We start from the raw sequence: 27,990 nt of genomic DNA, 5'->3' as shown, positions 1-27,990 counted from the left end.
GCCATGGCTCACGGGCCCAGCCGCTCCGTGGCATGTGGGATCTTCCCGGACCGGGGCACGAACCCATATCCCCTGCATCGGCAGGCGGATTCTCAACCACTGTGCCACCAGGGAAGCCCCCTAATATATCATTTATATCATGTCTATGAATAACAGCAGTACTAAGACACAGATATCTCCCACCCTCAAGGATCTCACAATCCAGGAAGAGATACAATATTACAAAACATGATTAGTGCTACATTAGAGGTTTAAAACAAAGCATGCTGAGTAAACAATGGAGGAAATAATTACTACTTATTTGATAAAAAGCTTTGTAGAGGGATGTCATTTGAGTTGTAACTTTTAAAAATATAATCAGGAACTCTTACTTTGGTATTTTGGTTTGTGTGCCTTAAGAAATTTTCAAAAAAAGAACAGTGTAAGAGAAGGTAAACATGGACAATCAAAACGTACCATTTTCGCATTTCAATGCTTTTTTGGCTCCCTCTCTAATTTTCACAATGTCTAACCACTTACTACTCACGTTGGGTTGAAGAAAACTAACTACTGGTAGACATCTTTCCATTTGCATGCTTGCCTACACAGTAGGATTGAAACAGGAATTCCAAGAAAGATTTTTCTGTTCTCCCTACTCAGAGGTCTAACACAAATTTGACACAGATAACGAAAACTTTCAACAGTGTCTCTCCTCAACTATAAAGGAAAACAAACATTGTTTTAAATAAACAGGAATTTAAGATAAGGTAATGTTATTAACTGAAATTTTAATAATTATTAAATATGACAGTAGCTAAATGAGTTCTGATTCAAAATAAAATTAACTACAGCAACTTAAGCTCTGTTAAAATTTCTAATGCAATGCATTTCTAATGTAATGCAAATCTACTCAGAAAAATCTTAAGATTGAGGAGTTTAACATTAGAGTTTATCAATAACACTGTATCAGCCACTATAAATTTGGTACTCTTAGGTAATGTAGGTACAAAACACCCACTAAAATGTAAGCTCCATTAAGGCAGAAAGTTTGCATCTGTTTCTGTTCACTGATTAATCCTCAGCACCAAGAACAGTGCTTGCAACAGAGTAGACAGTTGATGAGTACTTGTTAAAAAATTTTTTTTAAATCACTCCTGCCTCAAAGAAGTTTATGACCTAGTTGGGATAGAAAAGTACCACAAATAAAATAATCACAGAATGAATAAATATTAACAAATTAGTAATGACTACATGTGTAGTAAAAGTGTAGTGAAAAAGGAGAGATCATGCGGGCTGGAAAGGTTTATGTCACTTGCTGTTCCAGTTACTACTGTTGAGTAACAAACTACCTCCCAAATCTTAGTGGCTTAACATAACAGGCATTTTATTATGCTCACTGATTCCATGGGTTAGGAATGCAGACAAGAAACAGTAGGGATGACTTTGTTCCACTCCATCCAAGACCTCAACTGGGATGACTTGAAGGCTGAGAATGAGACTCAACAGTGCGGGATTAGAATCACCTGGAGGTTTCTTCGCTCACATGTCTGGATAGGCAGACTCTCCATATGGCTTGGCTTCCCCACAGCATGGTGGCTACAGGGTACCTGGACGTCTTACGTGGCAGCTCAGGCCTCCAAGCATGTGTGTTCCATGCTTGGATTAAGGTGGAAACAACATTGCCTTTTATGTCCTAGCCTCAGAGTCTCACAACATTGTTTTCCCTGTCATCTATTGATTAAAGCAGTCACAAGCCTGCCCAGATTCCAGGGGAGGGAACATAGATCCCCACTTCTTAAGGACAGAAGTGTCAAGAAATTTGTAGTCATTTAAAAAAATCACCACCTTGCTAATAATGAATAATGGAAAAATTATCTATAAAAAATACGGGCCAGGGGTTTGAGAAAATAAGAAGAGGTTTGATGGCCACTATTTCACTTACCTTTACATCTTAAGCAAATTACTTAACTTCTGTAAATCCTATTTTTTCATCTATGAAAAGAGCATCATCATCACTCAGAGAGCTGTTCTGAGCATTACACAAGTTTTACCATTAATGTGAAATACCTAACAGTACTTGGTACCTAGTAGGTGCTCAAAAAAAGTTAGTTTCCGGGCTTCCCTGGTGGCGCAGTGGTTGAGAGTCCGCCTGCCGATGCAGGGGACACGGGTTCGTGCCCCGGTTTGGGAAACTCCCACGTGCCGCGGAGCGGCTGGGCCCATGAGCCATGGCCACTGAGCCTGCGCGTCCGGAGCCTGTGCTCCGCAACGGGAGAGGCCACAACAGTGAGAGGCCCGCGTACAGCAAAAAAAAAAAAAAAAAAAAAAAAGTTAGTTTCCTTGAGCCTACTAGTGTTGCGTACTTATAATGCTCAATAAATGTTTCTTAAGTGAACCGTATTGAGACAATTAGTATAATCTCAAGCCTTTCAAATTGCCCAATTAGCTTAACTGTAGTTATTTGCATATAAGGTAGAAAAAAATTGGGTATTAAACATTCACAGAATAATTTTTTAAAACATGAAACGGTGGTGAGATGGAAAGGGGGGTCGTATTTAATGTGCAGCAATTAGTCATGGCAATAATATATATCTCTCTTTAGCCTCCTGAACAGCATTAGGGGAAGGTACCCAAGATGGCAAATGCTTATGGCCTATAGAACTAAACCATTACACACATTAATGTTATCACTTATATGTCAATTTCTCAAAGCAATAATATAAAAGTGTTTATTATTACCACTTTGCATTTTGCCCCAGTGTTCATCATCAGCCCCCTCTGTTTCATGTCTCACTACCTTCACTGAATCTCTGCAATTCTAGAAGGCAGCTGGATAAGGGAGGCTGAATCTCAGAACTGTATAAGCATCCCATAATGCTCAACCCACTTCCCTTCTATCACCAGGCAAAGAAAATTTGGAGTCTCACTGCTCCCATCTTCTACTATATTCCCTATCTGCTGCACTCAGACTGCTACATATGATTTCTCTTGCTTTTCTGGGATGCCTCTAACATAGGCAAAAAGGGAACAAGATACCTAACAAAATTTTAAAAACCAGTATCAAGGGACTCCTTTCCTCCAAACTCACAGAGCTAAACTACTTGGTGAAATTTTAGATTTTTTTTTTAATGGCCATTCTTTTAAAATCCTAATTTAAATCTACCTTTAAAATCAATGGTATACTTAATTTCCCTTCTTACTCTACAGAATTTCATTAAAATAAAGAAGATGTTATTTCGCATTTTCCTAGATTTTTAAAAAAGCAATATGGGACAATTAAAATATTAACCAAAATTTGAGATGGAGAGAGGGTCCAAAAATCTAGAAAATTTGAAGTCATGAAAGAAAACAAATGCTGTATTTATCTGAAGGAAGAAAAATTATAGAAGTGATGATGATGAAACCATTCACATTATAGTCAGATAACATCATTATATGCTTTCTGGATAAAGTGATTCAAAACCCACTAATTTTCTAAAAAAAGAACTAAGCAAAAATAAAGGGAAAAAACTCAAAATTTATTCATTACATTTTGTTGTTACTATTTAGAAATTTGCTGATTGATCTACTTCTCTGAGGTGACATCAAGAACAGGTTCCACTTTTCCCATAAACTATCCAGATTAAGATAAATTTAAATGAAGTTTGGGAGAGGGGTATTTTTTATTTTTAGAAGCTTATTAATACTGTCAACAGGCTATAATAACAAAGAAATCTAAAGCAGTCAGTGGCTGTGCTGTGCGAAAGAAAAATTTCGGACAGCAGTTCTAGGCAGAAACGTGTTTCTTTTTTTTTTTTTTGGCTGCACTGGGTCTTTGTTGCTCTGTGCAGGCTTTCTCTAGTTGTGGTGAGCGGGGGCTACTCTACTTGCAGTGTGCAGGCTTCTCATTGCAATGGCTTCTCTTGTTGCATAGTATGGGCTCTAGCCTCGCGGGCTTCAGTAGTTGTGGCATGAGGGTCCTAAAGAGCATGGGCTTCAGTAGTTGTGGCGTGCAGGCTCAGTGGTTGTGGCACATGGGGTTAGTTGCATGTGGGATCTTCCAGACCAGGGATCGAACCTGTGTCCTCTGTATTGGCAGGCGTACTCTTAACCACTGCACCACCAGCGAAGTCCAGAAACATGTTTTAAAGTTAACACCTGAAACGACTTTGCTAAGGACTAAGGATTCCACTTATTTTATAACCCAGACAAATATAATCATTAGAAAACAGGTGCATGAGCTGACTCACTACATTTTATTTTTAAAGAAATAGGAGCAAGGAAAGAAACACAGAAAAAGATTTCATTGTAACTTTTCCTGTATTTATACACAAGGATACACTGAATTATTTGGTAAGATATTTCTAAAAGAGATCATTAATTGTTATTTAGAGACTGTTAAGAAAATTAGTTTGGACTTCCTGGGTAGTTATACTACAGGTGAAACTGAAATACTCTCAATCCTTATGACCTGACCAGAAAGTCAAGAACATATCAACTAACTCCTAAATTAAATTTTAAAAGATTCAGCTTATAAACAAACCAATTAAATTCCTCCTTTGCTTGTTAAAGAAACAGTGCCCTCTGGAGACAGAAATGTATGCCGCATAACTTGAGAACTATTTTTCATTTCAATGTAAAAGAATTAAGTGATACTATACTATCAGTGGTTCTTAACCACAGGTGTGCAACAGAATCACCCTAAGAACTTTTTTAAACAGACATATGCACAAACTCCATGCTAGACCTCACAGACCATAAGCATGTGTGTTCTGAATAAAAGATAGTAGTAATATCACTGAGTATTTTAGTAAACATCTATGATTTACTGTCTATCATCCATTCCCCCTTCTTGGAAAAGTCCCCAGATACATTTTGGAAAAATCACTCTGCCCCCATTCACAGCTCTATTTGGTCTGGATAGGACTGATCTTGTGCCAAGGATGGATCCTGATGAGTTTAAGTCAACTAACCATGGTCATCCTCTTACACACAGGGAGTTCCTTAGCAGCTAGCAGAGCGACACACTCTTTTAGATGATAGAGCATGAGGATATAAGGTTTGGAACTGTGACCTCACAGCTATTTTACTACCAGAGGAGAAAGCCTATAGCTGCTGCCCCACCATATACAGTCTGAAGATGAGGTCAAAACTGCATAAGTGGAGTTCAAAGATAGAAAGACTCTGGGTCCTTGGGGACATTTCCTGAGCAGCTGGCTCTGCCTTACATGGAATCTGCCCTATTCTTGGACTTTCCAGTAATACTGGCTAATAATTTCCCTCTATTGTTTAAGATGGTTCAAGTTGGGTTTTCTATCTGTTCTTGTCAATTTTCTTTTAGTTTCCTTGATTAATACAAGTGGCTTAAAACATTTTATTGAACATTCTAGAAAAAGAAAGGTTACATTTAATATTACTTATTTGGAGCAAGGGGAACACTTCTATGACATTTTTCTGAGCCTTAAAAATCTAAGCAGGAGATGAAGTTGGAGTTGTCAAAATGAACGTGTCCTCCCTAGCTAATTTCTTCCTGCTCTTAATTCAAGAAATGATGCTTTGATAACCTATGCTCTTGATCTGGAAATTTCTAAATGTTAGTAGCATATAGCATCCAACTCGTTAGTCAACGTCACTAGTGATATTACAGACAGAGGGAAAAAATTAAATAAGACTAAACATAGAAACCTAGTAATCAGTTATGATGCGGGAAGTGATATGACAGGAGCAGTTAAAAAGAAATACATCTAAGATAACTCGAGATTTTCCAGGAAAGGAAGCAAGAAAGATGGTGGTACCACCATAAAAAATCAGACATGCAGAAAGAGGAGACAATTTTAAAAATTACGATTTTTTTATTTATATATTTTAGATATCAGTGTGACAGTTAAGGGAAGTTGTTTTAGTCTTATATTTGGCACCTAAAATCAATTAAAAAAGAAAAATGGGGCTTCCCTGGTGGTGCAGTGGTTGAGAGTCCGCCTGCTGATGCAGGGGACACGGGTTCGTGCCCCGGTCCGGGAAGATCCCACATGCCGCGGAGCGGCTAGGCCCGTGACCCATGGCCACTGAGCCTGCGCGTCCAGGGCCTGCGGTCCGCAACAGGAGAGGCCACAACGGTGAGAGGCCCGCGTACCGCAAAAAAAAAGAAAAAAAAAAAAAAAAAAAGAAAATGATTTGCTTCCTCCTTATGCTTCAACTTAATTTAATGAAATGGCTACTTATCACTAGGTTTTTTCATTATACAATATTACTGTGATTCAAAAAAAAAGTTGTAGGTTTTAGGATATGCTTGGTTGCCTTATATACATGCAAATCATATATTACCTCTTGATCAATAACACTCTGGATTAAACAAAGCTCAATATCTGCTCCACAATGAACTAAGAGGTCAAATGTAAAAAGTGAAAGAAAGTTTATATTAATTACAAGAACTGAAGTTTTCATAAAGTTCTAGAAAACTCTTTGATTTTTTTTTTTGGCCACGCCCCGGGGCATGAGGGATCTTAGATCCACAACCGGGAATCAAACCCGTGCCCCCTGCAGTGGTGTGGAGTCTTACCCACTGGACTGCCAGGGAAGTCCCTAAAAGATATTTCTTCATAAAAGAACATAGTCAACATGTAGTATAAATCAGGGATGCATAATCTCATAGTTCTAAAGTCAAAAGGTCACAAATAGCATACTAACTGTTCCATTAGAGATACAGATTACTGTAGGAGTTACAGTTAATTACACCTAAACAATTTCCATGGGGCAAATCCAAAACTCTTCTTAAGATAACTAGAGTTAGATAATAAAAGCTGGGACTTCCCTGGTGGTCCAGTGGCTAAGACTCTGTGCTCCCTATGCAGGGGGCCCGAGCTTGATCCCTGGTCAGGGAATTAGATCCTGCATGCCGCAACTAAAAAGATCCCGCAAGCTGTAACGAAGACTGAAGATCCCGAGTACCACAATTAAGACCCTATGCAGCCAAATAAATAAAGAAATAAAATATTTTTTTAAAAAAGATAATAAAAGCTAAAGCAGCACACAGAAAGCTATGGCTCAGATGAGAGAAAAAGAAGGTGAAGACAGGATTTAAGGAACCTGATACCAACTGCTGAGAAAGAATTATATTTTTCCCCAGAAGAAACATTCAGAACGCATGTAAACCAAACATGATTTTTAAACAAAATATGCATGCTTATTAACACAAAATAAATAAATATGATTTTATATCCCTTCTGCTGGGTCATTGCATTTTAGGTTCAGGATCTCTGAACTTTCTGATCTTGAGCTTTCTAGCTTCTAAGAACGGGTTTATAACAGTTCTTCCCTTCCCTCATCTCTGCTGATTGCAATCCTACCCATGCTCCAAATTGATGCAATACCCAAATGCCTTCAGGATCCAGGCAGGGAAACATAAATGAGTATGACTGGCAAGGTAACTGTGGCAGGCAGGATGACTATGGAGCAGAAATCTAATCTAAAGGTGAGATTCCAAATGCTATAAAACCAAATCAAACATGTCTACAGGACCACATTTTTCTATTTGTTATACGCTGTGGTTATTTCTTTGTAGTTATCTTCCATTTTAGATTAAAAAATCCGAGTGGTTAAAAACCATTCCACAACCCTTCCTCAGCAACTAGCACAGTACAATAGAAATATATTTTTGCTCTATAAATATGATTTAATATATCCTCCCAGTCCAATACTATCAGTTTAGATGAAAAGTTCCAAGCAATTATTGATTTGTCCCAGAAAAATGTTCTTTGGGGGACTTCCCTGGTGGCGCAGTGGTTAAGAATCCACCTGCCAATGCACAACTTCTGAAGCTGAAAATAACTAACTAAATAAATAAATATATTTTTTTAAATGTCCTTTGGGACACAGTCAAAGCCTCACTTTAGACAGGACAAAGTTTTGTTTTTGTTTTTTTTTGGCTGCGTTGGGTCTTCATTGCTGTGCACGGGCTTTCTCTAGCTGTGGCAAGCGGGGGCTACTCTTTGTTGCGGTGGGTGGGCTTCTCATTGCGGTGGCTTCTCTTGATGCGGAGCACGGGCTCTAGGCACGCGGGCTTCAGTAGTTGCGGCATGTGGACTCTGTAATTGTGGCACATGGCCTCAGTAGTTGTGGCTCGCGGGCTCTAGAGCGCAGGCTTAGTTCGGGGGCTACTCTTTGTTGCGGTGAGTGGGCTTCTCATTGCGGTGGCTTCTCTTGATGCGGAGCACGGGCTCTAGGCACGCGGGCTTCAGTAGTTGCGGCATGTGGACTCTGTAATTGTGGCACATGGCCTCAGTAGTTGTGGCTCGCGGGCTCTAGAGCGCAGGCTTAGTTGTGGTACACAGGCTTAGTTGCTCCGCGGCATGTGGGATCTTCCCGGAGCAGGGATTGAACCCATGTTCCTTGCACTGGCAGGCGGATTCTTAACCACTGTACCACCAGGGAAGTCCCAGGACAAAGTATTTCACTTCTTGCTCCTTACCAAAATAGGTCCTAGAAAAACCTAAGTCTACCACAGAGCCACTTGCTAAGCTACTCCACTTCTAACAATAGGCCAAAAAGGGCAATATATGTTTTGAACTAGAATCAGAGTCTAGAATAATTCAAAATCCAGCTTCCGGATTATCTGGGACTATTGTAAATCATTATAAATTGAATCATTTTCTAATTCTCAAATTACCAAATTACCTCCTTTTTCTTTTAAAAAGGCAAGTGCTACATATTTACCTTTCCAGTTTTCAGGGACTTCTGTATCTCAAAAGTTTTCAAGAATGTCTAGGGGCTTTGGAGTAGCATCTGCCACTTCTTAGGTAATCTAGGTTGTTTGTGATCAGGTTTGCACATCATCTGATATAAACAACTTTTTAAAGTATCCTCAACCATTTCCTTCCCTATTCTGTTTCTGCTTTCCACACCTTTATAAGAGGCACTTGCTGTAAGTAACTGACTACTGATGATAAGTTACAGAAAAACAGAAAGCTGAGCACATTCATGTATCAATGGGGTCCATAAATTTTGTGATCTTCCTCTTTTGCTTATAGAGCTGAAAAATCCTTTTTTTTTTCTGTTAGCTTTTATATTTTTGGTGAAGTAGCATCCCCATTTTTTACTTTTCTGTATAATTAAACTAATTATTTATTCAATAAATATTTAAGCTTTGGCTTTTTGCTTTTTTCTGATCTATCTTTTAGGACTTTATGTCATTCAAATGTATTAAATCAGCTGCAAGCATGAAACTGCTTTATGCAGCCCTCTCTAATGGCGGGGAAGATAAGGAGAAGCTGGTGGTAATGAGTGACAAAAGAAATAAATGTCACATACCTTTTAAAAATGACAACCAAGTTGCATAAATAAAACACGAAGTTGTACAAAGGAACACTCCACCAATAACACAAGACTATGTACAAAGCACATGAGTAATCAGAAGTTGAAATGTAATTAATCAGTCAAGAAATAATATTGCAAGTGTTACAGCAAAGCAGAAACAAATCAACTTTATATGTAAAATGATGTAACAGTTATAACTTAAATGAGAAATTTTTAAACTTCCTAACACCTTACTAGTTTTAAAAGTATGATTATATCAGTTTATGAATTTATATCTTTACCACTAAAAATTGAATAAGAATTTTATTTTATTCATACAATAACACCTCAGTTATTCAGAGGTCACGTTTGTAGTCAATAATCAAGAAGAAAGCAAAAACAAGTTTCTGAGTAGCTAAAAATAAATTGTAGTAAATTTTATAATGGAATACTACACTGAACTGAAAATAAACTACAGCTACATGCAGCAACACAAATGAAATATTCCAAAATATCACAGTGAGTGAAAGAAGTGAGATACACAAAAAGATGCACTATATATGATTCCATGTAAATAGTGCCCCAAACAGACAAAACTAATCAGTACTATTAAGAGTCAGTACTGCAAGGCAGAGATGATGACTGTGAAGAGGGATGAGGAAGGCTTCTACAATACCACTTATCTAATGTTTTATTTCTTGATTTCATAATTACATGGGTGAGTTCACTTTTTTAAATTTAAATATATTTTTTAGAGCAGTTTTAGGTGCATAGCAAAATTGAGAGAAAGGTACAGTGATTTCCCATATACCTCCTGACTCCACACTGCCACTGTCAAACGCCCCCCAGTGAGGTATATTTGTTACCATAAATGAACCTACACTGAAATATCATTATTATTCAAAGGCCATAGTTTAAATTAAGGTTCACTCTTGGTGCTGTATATTCTATGGGTTTGGACAAATGTATCAAGACATACATCCACCATTCCAGTATCATACAGAGTGTCTAAATTATGTTCATGTTTTAGTGTTTTGTGGAAGACAGACTTGTGAGCAATGAAATTGGCTATTTAGCTGAGGAGATTTCTAAGCAAAGTATTGAAGAAGCAGCTTGGTTCATACTGACTGCTTATAGTAAAACAAGAAAAGAGAGAAATGAATTGAATAAAAAATTGTTAAGCAAAAAGGAATAAGAACTTAAAGATGTGGAAAATTCTCAACTTGTCCATACTGCAAAAATTGAGAAAGCAGGTTAGCAAGAGAACTCCAAGGGTATAGCTAAACTATCACTTGGTAAAGAGATTATGGGGGACTTCCCTGGTGGCGCAGTGGTTAAGAATCCGCCTGCCAATGCAGGGGACAGAGGTTCGATCTCTGTTCCGGGAAGATCCCACATGCCGCAAAGCAACTAAACCCGTGCGCCACAACTACTGAGCCTGCGCTCTACAGCCCGCGAGCCACAACTACTGAGCCCACGTGCCACAATTACTGGAGCCTGCGTGCCTAGAGCCCGTGCTCCGCAACAAGAGAAGCCACTGCAATGAGAAGCCCATGCACCACAACGAAGAGTAGCCCCCGCTTGCGGTAACTAGAGAAAGTCCGCACACAGCACCAAAGACCCAACACAGCCGAAAATAAATACATACATACATACATATATAAATAAGAGATTATGGGACTACATGAGCAGAAACTGCCAATTTGAAAATGAAGGGAGGCTATTGGACTTCTTAGATGTTACAGGATAGGACCACAGAGCTAATAGCAACAACTATGTGCTATTCTTCAAGATAAGTGAATAATAACCCCTAAGGTAATTCAGAGATCATCAGAGCTGCCTCCTTGGTTCAAAAAGGGGGGTCACTGTCTCAGATTCAACAGGTCAGAAGGCAGCTACCCAGAGCCTTGTGGGTGGGCCCCTTCCAGGCAGAGCTGCAGAGGCACAACCCCCACCTCAGCAAGGCTAGAAAGCAGAATACTAAACCAAAGAGGATTAGTCTTGAGCCTTATGATCTAATGTAATTCACCATGCTAAGTTTTGGACTTGCTTGGGACCTGTCCCCCCTTCCTTCTTTTCTCTTTCTCCCTATTGGAATGGAACGTCTATCCTCTGCCTGTCCCATAGTTATATCTTAGAAGCACATGACTTGTCTGGTTTCACAGGTTCGCAACTGGAGAGGAATTCTGCCTTAGAATGAATCATATCTGGAGTTCCACCCATATATGATTTAAATGATATTTAGATAAGATTTTGGATGTAAGAACTTAGAGTTAATGCTGGAACAAGTTAAGACTTTGGGGGCTCTTGGGATGAAATGAGTGTATTTTGGATGCAAGGACATGAATTTTGGGGATCAGGGCAAAATGCTATGGACTGAATTATGTGCCTTCAAAATTCATATGTTGAAGCCCTAACCCCCAGTGTGATGGTATTTGGAGATGGTGACTTTGGATAATTAGGTTTAGAGGAGGTCATGAGGAACGGGGCCCTCATGATGGGATTAGTGCCCTTATAAGAAAAGGAGGAGCCATCAGAGCTCTTTTGCTGTCTACCATATGAGGACACAGTGATAAGGTGGCCATCCGTTACCCAGTACCTACCATGCTGGTACCTTAATCTCTGACTTCCAGCCTCTAGAACTGTGAGAAAATAAATTTTTCTTGTTTAAGCCACATAGTCTATGGCTTTTTGTTTGCTTGTTTTTTATGGCAGCTTGAGCCATTTAATGCACTGATAAATAGGAAAGCTATTAACTTTCATACTTTAACCTGGTGCCTTGAAACTTTGTCATAGTTGCTAATTAGTTTCAGAAGGTTTTTTTTAAAATTCTTTCAGAGTTTCTACATAAACAGTCATATCATTTGCAAAGAAAAATGGTTTTACTTCTCCCTTCCCAATCGGTATATCTTTTATTTCTTTTTCTTACTGCATTAGCTAGAACTTCCTGTATGATGTTGAAAAGGAGTGGTGAAAGGGAACATCCTTGCCTAGTTCCTAACGTTAGTGGGAAAGCTTCAAGTTTCTCACCATTAAGTATGATGCTAATTGTAGGGTTTTTTGTAGATATTCTTTATCAAGTTGAGGAAGTTCTCCTCTATTACAAGTTTACTGATAGTTTTTATCAAGAATGGGGGTTGAATTTTATCAAATGCTTTTTCTGTATTTAATGCTATAACCATGTGATTTTTCTTCTTTAGCTTGCTGATGTGATGGATTATATTAACTGATTTTTGAATGATGAACAAGCTTCGCATAGTAGGATAAATCCCACTTGGTCATGATGTAGAATTCCTTTTATAAATTGTTAGATTCAATCTGATAATATTTTGCAAAGGATTTTTGCATCTATGTTCATGTCAGATATTGGTCTGTAGTTTTCTTTTCTCATAATGTCTTTGTTTGGTTTTGGTGTTAGGGTAATGCTGGCCTCAGAGAATGAATTGAGAAGCATTCTCTCTGCTTCTATACGAAAGATATTGTAGATAATTGGTGTAATTTCTTCCTTAAATGTTTGGTAGAATTCATCAGTAAACCCATCTGGGCCTGGTGCTTTGTTTCAGAAGGTTATTAATTATTGATTCAATTTCTTTAATTGATACAGGCCTATTCAGGTTGTCTATTTCTTCTTGTGTGAGTTTTGGCAGATTGTGTCTTTCAAGGAGTTTGTTCATTTCATCTAGTTTGTCAAATTTGTGGGCACAGAGTTGTTCATAATATTCCTTTTTATGCTTTTCTTTCTTGACCCACATGTTATTTAGAAGTATGTTGTTTAATCTCCAAGTATTTGGGATTTTCCAGTTATCTTTCTGTTATTGATATATTTTTTAACTCCATTGTGGTCTTACAGCAGACACTGTATGATTTCTATTCTTTAAAATGTGTTAAGGTGTGTTTCATGCCCCAAAATGTGGTTTATCTTGGTGAAGATTGCATGTGAGCTTGAGAAGAATGCATGTTCTGCTGTTGCTGGATACGTAGTCTACAAATGTTGATTATATCCATTTGATTGATGGTGTTGTTGAGTTCAACTATGTTCTTACCGATCTTCTGTCTACTGGATCTGACCATTTCTGGTAAGAGTCGTACTGAAGTCTCTAACTGTAACAGTGGATCCATCCATTTCTCCTTGAAATTCTATCAGTTTTGGCTTCACATATTTTGACCGTGCATTGTCAGGCACATGCACATTAAGAATCGTTATGTGCAGAAAACTATCAGACACTGATGAAAGAAATTAAAGATGATACAAATAGGTGGAGAAATATACCATGTTCTTGGATTGGAAGAATCAACATTGGGAAAATGACTCTACTACCCAAAGCAATCTACAGATTCAATGCAATCCCTATCAAACTACCACTGGCATTTTTTACAGAACTAGAACAAAAAATTTCACAATTTGTATGGAAACACAAAAGACCCCGAATAGCCAAAGCAATCTTGAGAACAAAAAATGGAGCTGGAGGAATCAGGCTCCCTGACTTCAGACTATACTACAAGGCTACAGTAATCAAGACAGTATGGTACTGGCACAAAAACAGAAATATAGATCAATGGAACAGGATAGAAAGCCCAGAGATAAACCCACACACATATGGTCACCTTATCTTTGATAAAGGAGGGAAGGATATACAGTGGAGAAAAGACAGCCTCTTCAATAAGTGGTGCTGGGAAAACTGGACAGCTACATGTAAAAGTATGAAATTAGAACAATCCCTAACACCACACACAAGAATAAACTCAAAATGGGTTAAAGACCTAAATGTAAGGCCAGACACTATCAAACTCTTAGAGGAAAACATAGGCAGAACACTCTATGGCATAAATCACAGCAGGATCCTTTTGGACCCATCTCCTAGAGAAATGCAAATAAAAACAAAAAAAAACAAATGGGACCTAATGAAACTTAAAAGCTTTTGCACAGCAAAGGATACCATAAACAAGACCAAAAGACAACCCTCAGAACGAGAGAAAATATTTGCAAATGAAGCAACTGACAAAGGATTCATATCCAAAATTTAGAAGCCACACATGCAGCTCAATACCAAAAAACAGACAACCCAATCCAAAAATGGCCAGCAGAACTAAATAGACATATCTCCAAAGAAGAGACACAGATTGCCAACAAACACATGAGAGAAATGCTCAACATCATTAATCATTAGAGAAATGCCAACCCAAACTACAATGAGGTATCATCTCACACCGGTCAGAATGGCCATCATCAAAAACTCTAGAAACAATAAATGCTGTAGAGGGTGTGCAGAAAAGGGAACACTCTTGCACTGCTGCTGGGAATGTCAATTGATACAGCCACAATGGAGAACACTATGGAGTTTCCCTAAAAAACTACAAATAGAACTACCATACGAACCCGCAATCCCACTACCTGGCATATACCCTGAGAAAACCATAATTCAAAAAGAGTCATGTACCAAAATGTTCATTGCAGCTCTATTTACGATAGCCAGGACATGGAAGCATGTTAAGTGTCCATCAACAGATGAATGGATAAAGAAGATGTGGCACATATATACGATGGAATATTACTCAGCCACAAAAAGAAATGAAACGGAGTTATTTGTAATGAGGTGGATAGAACTGGAGTCTGTCATACAGAGTGAAGTAAGTCAAGAGGACCAAAAAAATATCGTATGCTAACACATATATATGGAATCTAAGGAAAAAAAATGTCATGAAGACTTTACCGGTAGGACGGGAATAAAACACAGACCTATTAGAGCATGGACTTGAGCATACGGGGAGGGGGAAGGGTAAGCTGTGACGAAGTGAGAGAGTGGCAAGGACATATATACACTACCAAATGTAAATTAGATACCTAAAGGGAAGCTGCCGCATAGCACAGGGAGATCACCTCTGTGCTTTTTGACCACCTAGAGAGGTGGTATAGGGAGGGTGGGAGGGAGGGTGACGCAAGAGGGAAGAGATATGGGAACATATGTATATGGATAACTGATTCACTTTGTTGTAAAGCAGAAACTAACACACCATTGTAAAAGAGATATACTCCAATAAAGATGTTTAAAAAATAATAATAAAATAAAATACAAGTCGATGTACTCGATTGGGCTGCCTGGTGAAATAATTGTGAGAAGGGTGGGATAGGGAGGGTGGGAGGGAGGGAGACACAAGAGGGAAGAGATATGGGAACATATGTATATGTATAACTGATTCACTTTGTTGTAAAGGAGAAACTAACACACTATTGTAAAACAGTTATACTCCAATAAAGATGTTAAAAAAAAAAAAAAAAAAGAATCGTTATGTCATCTTGGAGAACTGACCCCTTTGTCATTATGTAATGGCCCACTTTATCCCTGGTAATAACTTTCTTTACTCTGAAGTTTGCTCTGTTTGAAGTTAATATAGCCACTCCCACTTTTTGATTAGTATTAACATGGTACATCTTTCTCCATCCACTAATTTTTTTTTGAATAATTTTTAAAAATATTTATTTATTTATTTGTTTGTTTGGCTACACCAGGTCTTACTTGCTGCACACAGGATCTTCACTGCTGCATGCAGGATCTTTAGTTGCGGCATGTGGGATCTAGTTCCCTGACCAGGGATCGAACCCAGGCCCCTTGCATTGGGAGCACAGAGTCTTAGCCACTGGACCACCAGGGAAGTCTCTCCATCCACTTATTTTTAATCTATGTGTGTCCTTGTATTTAAAGTGGGTTTTATAAACAACATATAGTTGGGTCTTGTTTTATTGATCCACTCTGACAATCTCTGTCTTTCAGTTGGTGTTCTTAGACCGGAGATGTTTAAAGTGACTATTGATGGCTGGATTAATATTTACCATATTTGTTACTGTTTTCTATCTGTTGCACTTGTTCTTTGTTTCTACTTCTTATTCCTCTTTTTCTGTCTTTTGTATATTAATTGAGCATTTGTATGATTCCATTTTCTCTTCTTGCCTAGCATACTGGTTGTACTTTTTTTTTTTTAGCTTTTTTGTAGTGGTTGCCCTAGAGTTTCCAATATACATTTACAATTATTCCAAGTCCACTTTCAAAGAACACTAACACTACACCATTTCAAAGGTAGTGTGAGTACCTTATAATTACAAAATAATCCTAATTCCTCCCTTCCTACCATGTCATTGCTGTCATTCATGTAAACATACATAAGTACACATATGTACACACAACTATATATATATAAAAGCATAATTGAACATGTTGCTATTATTCTTTTGAACAAACTGTTATCTATTAGATCAATTAAGAATTTTACCTTCACTTGTACTTTCTCTGATGCTCTTCCTTTCTTTATATAGATCCAAGTTTCTGACCTATATCATTTTCTTTACTTCTAAAGAAGTTATTTTAACGTTTCTTGCAAGGCAGGTCTATTGGCAACAAATATCCTCAATTTTTGTTTGTATGAGAAAGTATTTTTCCTTCACTTTTGAAGGAAAATTTCATAGTATATAAAATTTTACGTTGGTGTTTTTCTCTCAACACTTCAAGTATTTTCCTCCATTCTCTTGTTGCTTACATGGTTTATGAAGAGAAGTAAGATGTACTTCTTATCTTTGTTAGTCTAGGTAAGCTTTTTCCTCTAGATTCTTGAAGGATTTTTTATCTTTAATTTTGTGCAATTTTGAACATGATATGCCTAAGGTGTAATTATTTCGGTATTTATCCTGCTTGGTATTCTCTAAGCTTTTTGAATCCATGGTTTGTTGTGTGACATAAATTTGGGAGAAATCTCTGTCATTATTGGATCAAATATTGCTTCTGTTCCTTTCTCTCTTTTTTCTCCTTCTAATATTCCCATTGCATGTATGCTACACCTTTTGTAGTCGTCCCACAGTTCTTGGATATTCTTGTTCCGTGTTTTTTTCTTTGCTTTTCTGTTTTGGAAGTTTCTATTGACAGATCCCCAAGCTCAGAGAGTCTTTTTTCAGCCATGCCCAACCTACTGATAGGTCCATCAAAGGCATTATTCATCACTGTTGCAGCGTTTTTGATCTCTAGCATTTCTTTTTGATTCTTTCTTAAAGTCTCCATCTCTCTGCTTACATTACCCATCTGTTCCTGCATGTTGTCTGCTTTATCCACTAAAGTGCTTAGCATACTAATCATAGGGTTTTTTTTTAAATTCCTGGTCTGATAATTCCAATAGTCCTGACATATCTGAATATGGTTCTAATACCGTATCTATCTCTTCAAACTGTGTTTTTTGTCTTTCAGTCTGCCTTGTAATTTTTTCCTGATAGCTGGACATGGTGTACTGGGTGAAAAGAATTGCAGTAATTAGGCCTTTAGTAATGTGGCAGTAAGACAGTGGGAGAGGGGAAGTGTTCTTTAGTCCTACAATTAGGTCTTCATCTTTAAGTAAGCCTTTGCCCCTTAGCTGTGCACTTTACAAGTGCTTTTCATTTCCACCCCTCAAGTTGGACAGGATGGCCAGAGCAGGCTGGAGCTGGGTGTTTCCCTTCCCCCATTAGTTTAGGCACTGGTAAATAGTTTATTTTGAGGTTAGGTCTTGTTGAGAAAAACAGAATGCTTAAAGAACAGAATGCTCGGGCTTCCCTGGTGGCGCAGTGGTTGCGCGTCCGCCTGCCGATGCAGGGGAACCGGGTTCGCGCCCCGGTCTGGGAGGATCCCACATGCCGCGGAGCGGCTGGGCCCGTGAGCCATGGCCGCTGAGCCTGCGCGTCCGGAGCCTGTGCTCCGCAACGGGAGAGGCCACAAGAGAGGGAGGCCCGCATACCAAAAAAAAAAAAAAAAAAAAAAAAAGAACAGAATGCTCTGGCATATTTCAAAATGGTTCCTTTTCCCTTGTCCCTGCTGGAAATGTAAGAGGATTTTCCTCAAATCTTCACTGGGAGAACCTGGTGCCCCCTCTAAGACTGGGTTCCCCTGGAGTTTTAACTCTCAAACTTGTCCATACTGATTTTCTAATATTCATTAATTATACTTCAGGTTTTCCTACCCCAGTAATGATTCCTATGGGTTTCTACTCCATTAAGTTGTGATTCTCTGTATTTGCCTACTTCTCCAATTTTGGGGGCAGCAGTGTGTCCTGTGATCTCACTTCTCTGAAAGATCAAGGAAGAGTTGATTTTTTCAGTTTTCTCAGCTTTTTACTTGTTGGGACAGAGTGATAACTTCCCAGCTCTTTACATGCCGGACTAGAAACTGGAAGTCTGTGTTCACTTTTTAATAATTAATTGAGCTATATCTATTTATAATTATTGCATTTATAAATTGTGTGTGCTTATATATGAATGCTACGTTTTAAAAAAAAGTTTTTTTTAGAGTCCAAGTACCATGTCCTTGCTCCACAGGAAGAGAATTTCAAGCCCTTAATCAAAGATAATTTACCACTGTCACTTTAGCCAAAATCCTAAAAACACTTTGCTACATACTCATCAATAGATTTAAAAAGGCAAACTGAAAAAGAATCGCAAGCATATTCTTTCTAGGCACTTACAGTTGCAATCACTGCCAGGACTCAAAAGGAAAGTACTCTTCAGGGTGGCAGGTTGGAAAAGCTCCAGGGAGCAAAGTTAAAAAGCTCTGATGCCAAAGAAAAAGAACTGGGCCATTTCTCTACACAGATTAAAAAGGGAATGGTATTCCCATTTTCCCCTCTATTCTGATGCAAATCTTTTCAGTTAGAAGTCTTATATTAGCTTCAAGTAGCTCTCAGTGTGGGTCCAGGTTAATTTCAAAAGGCTGTGGTACTGCTTGAGGGCAGGAACTACTTACTTTACCTCTTTTGTACTACTCACAGATTTAGTACAATGAAGGGCAAGCTAACAAGGCAGTCTATATAATATTTCATAAAGTAAACAAATATGATATAAAATCTACCACTTTGTATATGCATATGTGGGATTTTGGAGGGGAAGCAAATGGAGGTATGGGTAAAAGGATCATGTAAGTGCTTATTTCTATAATCATTAAGCAACTAAATAGAAATATGTTTGATCAGGTCACTGGACTGAAAAGAATTGGGCTAAGAGGTTAACTAAGTAATCCATGCTAATGTCTGTAATCAAGACTGTACTTTAATCATCTACAGATTGACTATTCACTGTGAATGGAAATTCCCCCAATCTCCCTCAGTAATTCACTTTAATGTTGATTTAATGATTCTCCCTGTTGAATTGCTTTCTCTAGTACAGTTTAAGACAAATTCCTCTTGAAACAGATCAAAGGAAGAATTAAAGAACACTTAACCTTCAAATATTGAGCTTGAAATAGCTCTTGTTTTTATATCATAAAACAGAAAGGGTTTCCTGAGTTCTGTGCAAAAATAAAACAAAAAATAAACAACAAAAAATAAGGATGCTCTACTATTTGTACAGGCTGAACTTGATTTCCTAGAAAACCCAAGGGGTATCCTATGGCAGTTGTAGCTTCAATTAAATATCTACAACTTAAGGACCACTGGAACGATGGACCAGAGCTAACATTTCTAAACATTTCCTCTCAACAGGCAGATTTTGAGAAGTGTAGTTCCAAGATTCCTTAATCTGAGGCATCATGTTCCAGTATCTGTGGTTCTTTGACTTACAGCTGATAAGAAAAATTGCTTGAAGATCCCTAGATACACCAGATGTCAACGCATTTCATGTTTTAATCGAAGTACAGAGTAAGCCTATTAAATATAATGTTAATAGTTAAATATGCTTACAACTCCATTCCCTAGTAAATCCCTTCTTGACAGCATATGAGTAACACATGGACATAAGGACAGAGAGCATGAAAGAAAAATAAGGATTGTGTAAAATGTAATATTGAAGCAAAGAATCAATTTGTGGATAAATAAATGTCTAAAATTTGTGGAGTCTCCTCCTATATTATGGTACTTATTATATCATATTGTCAACTGTCTTTTTATAGTTTTTTTCTCCTGTGAGCTCCTTGAGGGCAGGGATACATTTCTATATTTTCAGCACCTAACAGAGTGCTCAGAGTACAGATCATGTACAACAAATGGCACTGTGCTAAGTATCCCCTTTAATCCTCAGAATAATTGTATGAGGTAGATAATATATTGCTATTCTAATTTTGTAGATAATAAAACCAGGAATCGTTAAAATGAAAGAATGTGGCCAAAGTCACACAGCAGTCTAACTCCAGAGTATATGCCCTTAATTACTGTACTATACTATCTGAATAAATGAACGCCTGTTTTGTCCAGCTTCTGTCTCAGTTTTTTTTTTTTTTTTTTTTTTTGTGTGTGTGGTATGCGGGCCTCCCCCTGCTGTGGCCTCTCCTGCTGCGGAGCACAGGCTCCGGACGCGCAGGCCCAGCGGCCATGGCTCACGGGCCCAGCCGCTCCGCGGCATGTGGGATCCTCCCAGACCGGGGCGCGAACCCGGTTCCCCTGCATCGGCAGGCGGACGCGCAACCACTGCGCCACCAGGGAAGCCCTGTCTCAGTTTTAATAAATAATTTTATTAATTCATTCACTCACATCATCTGCATTTGTGTCTTATGGATTAGGATGACAACATGGGCTCAAGAATCATCAGAGGAGCATAAGACTTGGGGGCCAGGCAGATAATTCTAGGAACCAAGGGTCTTTTCTGGACTTCACACTTCCAAAGTCTGGTTACTGTTTTTTGTTTTCGTTTTTTGGGTTTTTCTGGTTGCACCATGTGGCACGTGGGATCTTAGTTCTCCAACCAGGGATCAAACCTGTGTCCCCTGCATTGGAAGTGCGGAGTCTTAACCACTAGATTGCAAAGTCTGGTTACTGTTAACATTAAATTAGTTATATCTAAATACAAGTATACTGAATTTTTAAAATGTAAATGATTATACTATAATTTTAGGAGATAAATTGGGTAATTTATAATATAGCAAGTGTAGGGAAGATGAGAATTCTTTTTAATAGAAAACTTAGAAAGGGCTGAGGTTAAACTAGCAAGCCTATTTTATAGATAAGGGATCAGTAAATGGTTTATATTAGTTTAACAAAATATTCAATGTAAAAGGATTTATTCTGCTAGACTATGCCAGTGTCTCATTTACATGATTCCCAAATCAATAAAATAATAAAAGTTTATATAACAAATTTATGAAATTATTTAATTCATAATGCTTAAAACAACCATTAATCTTTTGTTATATCCCATGGTATTATAAAAACAAAAATCTGTCCATTCAGAAAAGAGTAGGACTTGAATAACATATAATAAGGCAATATTTACTTTTCTTCAGATCAGAGCCAATAAAGGATGTAAAGCAAATCTTACACTTGTCTAATTCTTCTTACAATTTTAATTTCCAAACATACACACACTTATATGTATTACATATACAATTAACTATTAAACGGTGAGACATGAAAGAAAGTCAAGTTAGACTGCTTCAGCACTACTCTAAGTCTTCAAAACATGAAGAAAATGTTACATAGCTGTAGAAAATCAACATACTTTTCTTCATTTTAACAAGACGTTTAATGCCAAAAAGGAACTGACATTTATCTGCTCATTGTTGACACTGATTACCTCTAATTTTCATTTGTTAGAAATATAATGGAATCATGTGTATAACAAAAATTGTCTTTACTTTTTAAAAGTTTGCTTATAGTGACTGAAATAAAAACTTTTGGTCAGATTTTTACATACCTTAAAAGTAGAGAGCCCATAAAGTCTTGTGGTATGAACAGTTTCTTGAGAAATATTTGTAATGTTAGTTATAAAGTCCTCAAGGTATTTGCAAGCTTGTTCCAGGTGTGTGGTGTTTATAATGATTTGCACTAACTAGAAAATAGAAAATGCCTCCAGTGAAATGCAGGTTACATGTATACAAAGCCATTTGATTTTTAAAATTAGGATTATTACTTCCAGCAACTGTACCACTTCTGCATAATTATAGTATTATAGGATACAACTGATTATCTGATTTCAAAAACCTGCTGTAAATACTGCTTATGAATGCTATCATCTAAAAAAATAACCAAGAGTCTAACTAAGAACTAATTTAAAATAACTTTTCAAAGCACTTTTTCAAATTTTATACATTCACCAAGTTAAAAAAATGAGTATTTTCACTTTTCATGTAAAGTCTGGCAAACATGAATCTCCATCTATCTTCTAACATCATCAGCTATCCACTATTCCCCATGTAAACTCTTTTCCCTCACATCACTGGAATTTAAATGATGTTTTTATTTTAAAACAAACCCACTTCTATTAATAAATTTAAAATGGAAAGCTAGTTTTATAAGATGATGTTCAGCAATAAATTAATTTATAATAATTGTTTCATATAATGAAACATTTAGCTATAAATATCTTTTTAACCTACCTCCGTCAAACCTATGTGAGGTTTTTTAATAAGATTCAGTAAACAGCTACTCAAAGTTCTGGTCAGCAGCAGATTTGTTGATTTTCTAAGCATATCATCTATTTCTGTTGAGCTAAAAACAAAGGTTGATATTATTAAGGTTTCTACAAGGGTTACAATTAGTTAGCTTCCTAAATAATTTAATGCAATTTACTAAAATAATTTGCTCTAATTCCTTTATATCTTTAAATAAATTACAATCATTCATATCTATTAAATCACATATTTCAATTCAGTTTAGTTTCACAAAAGGGATACTTTCCATAAAGTAGAATGTTCATTTATAGAATAATTTAAATGTATTCAATTAACCATTACAGTAAAACCATGGAGTACTTAGTATAAGGAAATAAAACTATTCTTAAATTATGACTCCACTATGGTACAGCCACTTTCAAAGACACTTTATATACAACTATAGCTAAAATTACTTTTAAAATACAAATTGATGTGAACCCTCTGGATACAACTGCTAGATTTGATTTTAATATAACTAAGCTATCCATTTCCACTGAGAATTTTTTTTAAAAAGATTCAAAGAAATTAAATGCCTTACACTAGTTTTAATTTGGGAGAGGGAGGAACTAACCCTATGATGTTTCTTAACATCCTAAAAATAACTAGCCTAGCACTAAAAAGCTTATTATTTTCTTCTAACCACTAGGCCTTCAATTTAAGTAAGTCACGATTTTTTTAATATAGCCTCATTATCAAAACGGTTAAGCTGTCCTTAGACCAAGTTTTCTCAGTCTCAGCACTATTGACATTTAGGCCAGATAATTCTTTGTTGTGGAGCTGTCTTGTACCATTGAAAGATGTTTAGCAGCATCCCGGGCCTCCACCCGCCTGATGCAAGTAGCAAGCACTCTTCCCCCTAGTTGTGACAACCCAAAATGTCTCTAGACAGTGTCAAATATACCCTGGGGGGCAAAACTGCCCCAGGTGAGACTCACTGCCTTAAACACAGTTTAACATTTTAATTTTAGCACCCTTTCACTTTTTACTTTATTAAAACATTACTCTTAAAAATCTATGAAGTACAAATATTTACTAGTTTACATTTATTTTAAATATGCAAATAGAACAAGATTTGACAAAACACAGGTAATTTTCACTACTATTCTAATGTTCTCCATTTTAATGCAGGTACTCTTCAATTTCTGCTAACCCTAATTCTGGCAGACCTGAGGAGAATATGTCTCTCTGATTTCTTTGTATCTAAAGTTAAGACTTCCCAGGGAATAGCATATATATACCAGTAGGATTTCAGGGTTACACAGTAGCAAACTCTCTGACAGAAATCAATTGTGTCCCTAGAACAAGCAACGTACCCACACCGATATAAAGGAGGTGGTTGCCAACTCCTCTGGTTTCCTTTCTGACACACTCAAATTATGCTTAAAGACACCCTGTATAGCATCCTTTTCAGATGAAAAGTTATGCAAGAGAGATAATGTCTTTTGTTTAATTCCCCTGAACTTCCTTGAATGCTGAATCAATCCGTCTTTTTCTTCCCTAAGTAAAAGCAGAGAAAGAAAACCTATCAGCACCTACGGCCTATCCTATTCGTGCCAGCAAGATTTACCCAACAATGACCAGGATTTTCTCCAAGAGGTTCTTATCCTAACTGAGCAATTTTTTCCTTAACTCCTTCTCTTTTGAGCTTATAACCTGTACTCTTCCTAATTTTTAAATAACAAATAACACAGTAATTAAATCTCAATATATAATAAATCTCCCAAATTATTTTAGAGCTTAGCCTCTTATGAAAACTGAAAATTTCTTAAAGATCATATTAAATCCAGATGTTTTCTCTGCAACCAAATAATTGAGACTTTAGAGTCTCATCATGAAATCACTTAATTCTCTGGCCCTGCTTTTATTCACATATAAAAAGAGCCCCAAACATTTTTACTATAAGAGCTCCAAAGTATCTTTTTGGTCTAAAAATCTAACTGCAAAATATGTTTAAACATAATAAAAGAGCTTTAAACACAGAAAGTTATTTTTCCATAATTCTTCAACGACAAATTTTTTTAAAAAATGACTCAGCTCAATTTTAGGCCACAGATGTAAATTTTTAAGACAAAAATATGTCAGAAATCTGATAATCTAGAATAAATTTAGATTTAGATATTTTTATACTAACTATGCTTTCTGTATTCTGAAGTACAAAACGAAAATAGCCAATGTTATTTAGAAAAGCTAATTTTAAAAAATGTAAGCATAAAAAGCCTTGCTAAATGAAAAACACAGTATCATAGAGCATTAAATACAATGACTGGGTATTGAACTAACAAAAATGACAAATATTTTTATCAAAGAGAGAAGGAAAAAATAGATAATCTTTTCTGCTGTAGCATTAGTATACAACATTTACCTTTTAGAATGCTAGGAGTTCATGCACAAAAAGAGCCAGAACTGAGGGGGCAATTCTAGTTCTAGTCAGTCAGTAGGGAAGCTTTAGGGATAATTACACATAATATTATGACTAAGGGCTTTGATCTTTGGTGTTATAAATGTGGTAAAAAATCAAATAACGGGACTTCCCTGGTGGCACAGTGGTTAAGAATCCACCTGCCAGTGCAGGGGACACGGGTTCGAGCCCTGGTCCGGGAAGATCCCACATGCTGCGGAGCAACTAAGCCTGTGCACTGCAACTACTGGGCCTGCGCTCTAGGGCTCGCAAGCCACAACTACTGAGCGCCCCCGTGCCACAACTACTGAAGCCCGCGTGCCTAGAGCCTGTGCTCTGCAACAAAGATAAGCCACCACTATGAGAAGCCCGTGCACCACAACGAAGAGTAGCCCCTGCTTGCCGCAATTAGAGAAAGCCTGCACGTAGCAACGGAGACCCAATGCAGCCAAAAATAAATAAATAAATAAATAAGTTTACTTATTTTAAAAAATCAAATAACAATTAGAGATCCACTGTCTCTCCTGTGTAAATAAACAAAATAAAAGTTAATTCCAAACTGCTAAATTTCTATACTTTCTACAGTTTACCACCAATCTACCATCCACATTGAGGCCAGAGTAAACTTTCTAAAATATTACTCCAGTCATGTCATTTCTTAGTTAAAAATTCTTCAACAGTTCCCCAATGCCTGCAAATGAAATATAAAAACTCCAAGCTCTAGTCTCACATCTTATATTGTAGTATCTCATCTGCTCCTACGTCTTATGTGCCTACCATGTGCCAGGCTACATTGAGTGCTTTATACACACTCACTACCTCATTTAATTCTTAAAACCACCCTATGAGTTATTTCTCTCATTTTACAGATGAGGGAACTGCAATTTAAACAGATTAAGTGACTTGCCCAAAGTCCTACTACAGCTAGTGAGTGTCAACATCAAGAATCAAGCTCAGGTGTAAGTCTGAAGCTTATGTTCTTAGCTACTGCATTATACTGCTCTGTTTTAGATCGGAACTTTAGAATGTTCAATGAAAAAAAAGATAGGCATAAATTATTGGCAGCTCTTGGACCATTAGAGCTCCGCTAATGAAAACAACCACTGTAATAGTCTGTCATTCCTTTTCAATGCATACTCATTTGTATCCACTGTTTTTCTAATGCTGAATGATACGGTGTGTGCTATGTTATAAGCTAATGTCTTTAAAACACATGTTTAGAAACTTTGGTATAAGAGACTAGTAGAGTATGATGAAGCTTAAGGCAGTGGTTCTTAAACTTGGAGTGCATCAGAATCACCCAGAGTACTTGGTAAAGCCAAGGGCTCCATCCTCAGTTTCTAATTCAGTAGGTCTGAGGTTGCATTTCTAGTTAACCCCAAATGCCACTAAAATATGTAAGCCTTCCAACGAGATAACAGTCCACTGAAAGTCATGGCCTAAAAATCAAGCGTTAATGTTTCACAAAAATAGCTATGATAAAGATACATTTCTTATTAATAAACTTACCTCCGGTGTAATGACTCTGAAAATTTAAGGCTGGCATAAATAAATTCTTTAACTTGAATATAAATATGAGGCACTGATTGAGACATGGGCAGTTTCTTTGGGAAAGATTGCTGTTGAAAGAAAAACAAATTTGAAACTGTTGCTGAAATTTTAGAAAAAGATATTCTAATCACCTTAAAAATGTAAAAATTAAATTGATTTCACATTTGAATTAGTAGTTAATACCTGCATTTTAAAGTCTACTGTTAACTCATTATTTTTAAGATTTTAAAAAGAACTAAAGGGCTTCCCTGGTGGCGCAGCCATTGAGAGTCCGCCTGCCGATGCAAGGGACACGGGTTCGTGCCCCGGTCCGTGAAGGTCCCACATGCCGCAGAGTGGCTAAGCCCGTGAGCCATGGCCACTGAGCCTGCGCGTCCGGAGCCTGTGCTCCGCAACGGGAGAGGCCACAACAGTGACAGGCCCGCGTACCGCCAAAAAAAAAAAAAGAACTAAAATATTTCTGAGGAAAATAATGTGGCAATTTACCTGTTTCTTAAATCATGTTATCAGACTTCTAACAAGCAGAGAAAGTATATAAGTGTGTGTCCTGATGATAAGTATCCTGCAGAAGATGCTTAACTCTCTGCTTCCTTGCAGCCGTAATACAAGAGTCAGGTTGGCATGAAAGTTATGGGCCAGCTTCCTGGCCCAGTGTCATCAAATAATTCTAAGACTCCCTTCACTTGCTTGAATGCCAATTTAAGAAAGTATCCACTTCATTCCATAACTCCTAGAATACCTTACAGCAGCTTTCTGACCTATATACATCTAACACCAGTATGAAGCTAATGGTTTACAGTGTGCTTCTTGGCTAAAATGCTTTATCAGCCAACATCCATTAGCAAATTCTCAGTCTCCAAAAGGTAATCTCTCCCAAAGACTGTTACTAAAAGCCCCCTCTTTACGTTTCATGAAGCCTAATTTACTTCAACCTTCACATTCATTGCATCTTAGTTTACATCATTGAAAACACCCTCACGAAGGTCACCAATGACCTCACAGGTGTTAAATCCAATAACTTTTCATGTTACCTGATTCACCTGAACAATCTGACACAATGGGCCTCCTGCTTCCCCCCACCCCAAATAAACCCCCATTTTATTTATTTATTTTTGGCCACTCCATGGACATGTGGGATCTTAGTTTCACGAACAGTGATCGAACCCGTGCCCCCTGCATTGGAAAAACAGTGTCTTAACCACTGGACCACCAGGGAAGTCTCGCCTCCTGCTTCTTAAATGATCTCTCCTTCCTTGGAATACATGACCTACACTGGTTTTCCTCTGTTTCTCTACCTTCTCTATAACTCCTCCTCTAGCCATCCCTTAATTACTACTCCTTAGGGTTCTATCCTACACCTTCTTCCCTTCTTACCACACATACTGTCCTTAGAGAATCTCACCTACTCTAACCATGCAAGTGCCA

At 37.4% G+C, this 27,990-nt stretch overlaps 1 protein-coding gene across 7 annotated transcripts in view; it reads right to left on the bottom strand.

Moving 5' to 3' along the window:
• The window catches only part of EXOC6 (exocyst complex component 6), a 216,631-nt gene that overhangs the window by 83,909 nt on the left and 104,732 nt on the right, over positions 1–27,990 (bottom strand). For all 7 annotated transcript variants that reach the window (XM_055081380.1, XM_024121372.3, XM_055081382.1 and 4 more), the window contains 3 exons: positions 26,524–26,633; positions 22,560–22,671; positions 21,878–22,012 (listed from right to left, as the gene is read on the bottom strand). In XM_055081380.1, the coding sequence (XP_054937355.1) occupies positions 21,878–22,012; positions 22,560–22,671; positions 26,524–26,633 (357 nt within the window). The remainder of the gene's footprint in view (positions 1–21,877; positions 22,013–22,559; positions 22,672–26,523; positions 26,634–27,990) is intronic.

The sequence above is a fragment of the Physeter macrocephalus genome, chromosome 20, assembly GCF_002837175.3.
Source record: "Physeter macrocephalus isolate SW-GA chromosome 20, ASM283717v5, whole genome shotgun sequence".
In the NCBI taxonomy this organism is placed as follows: Eukaryota; Metazoa; Chordata; class Mammalia; order Artiodactyla; family Physeteridae; genus Physeter; species Physeter macrocephalus.
This window is presented reverse-complemented; position numbering and strand designations above follow the sequence as displayed.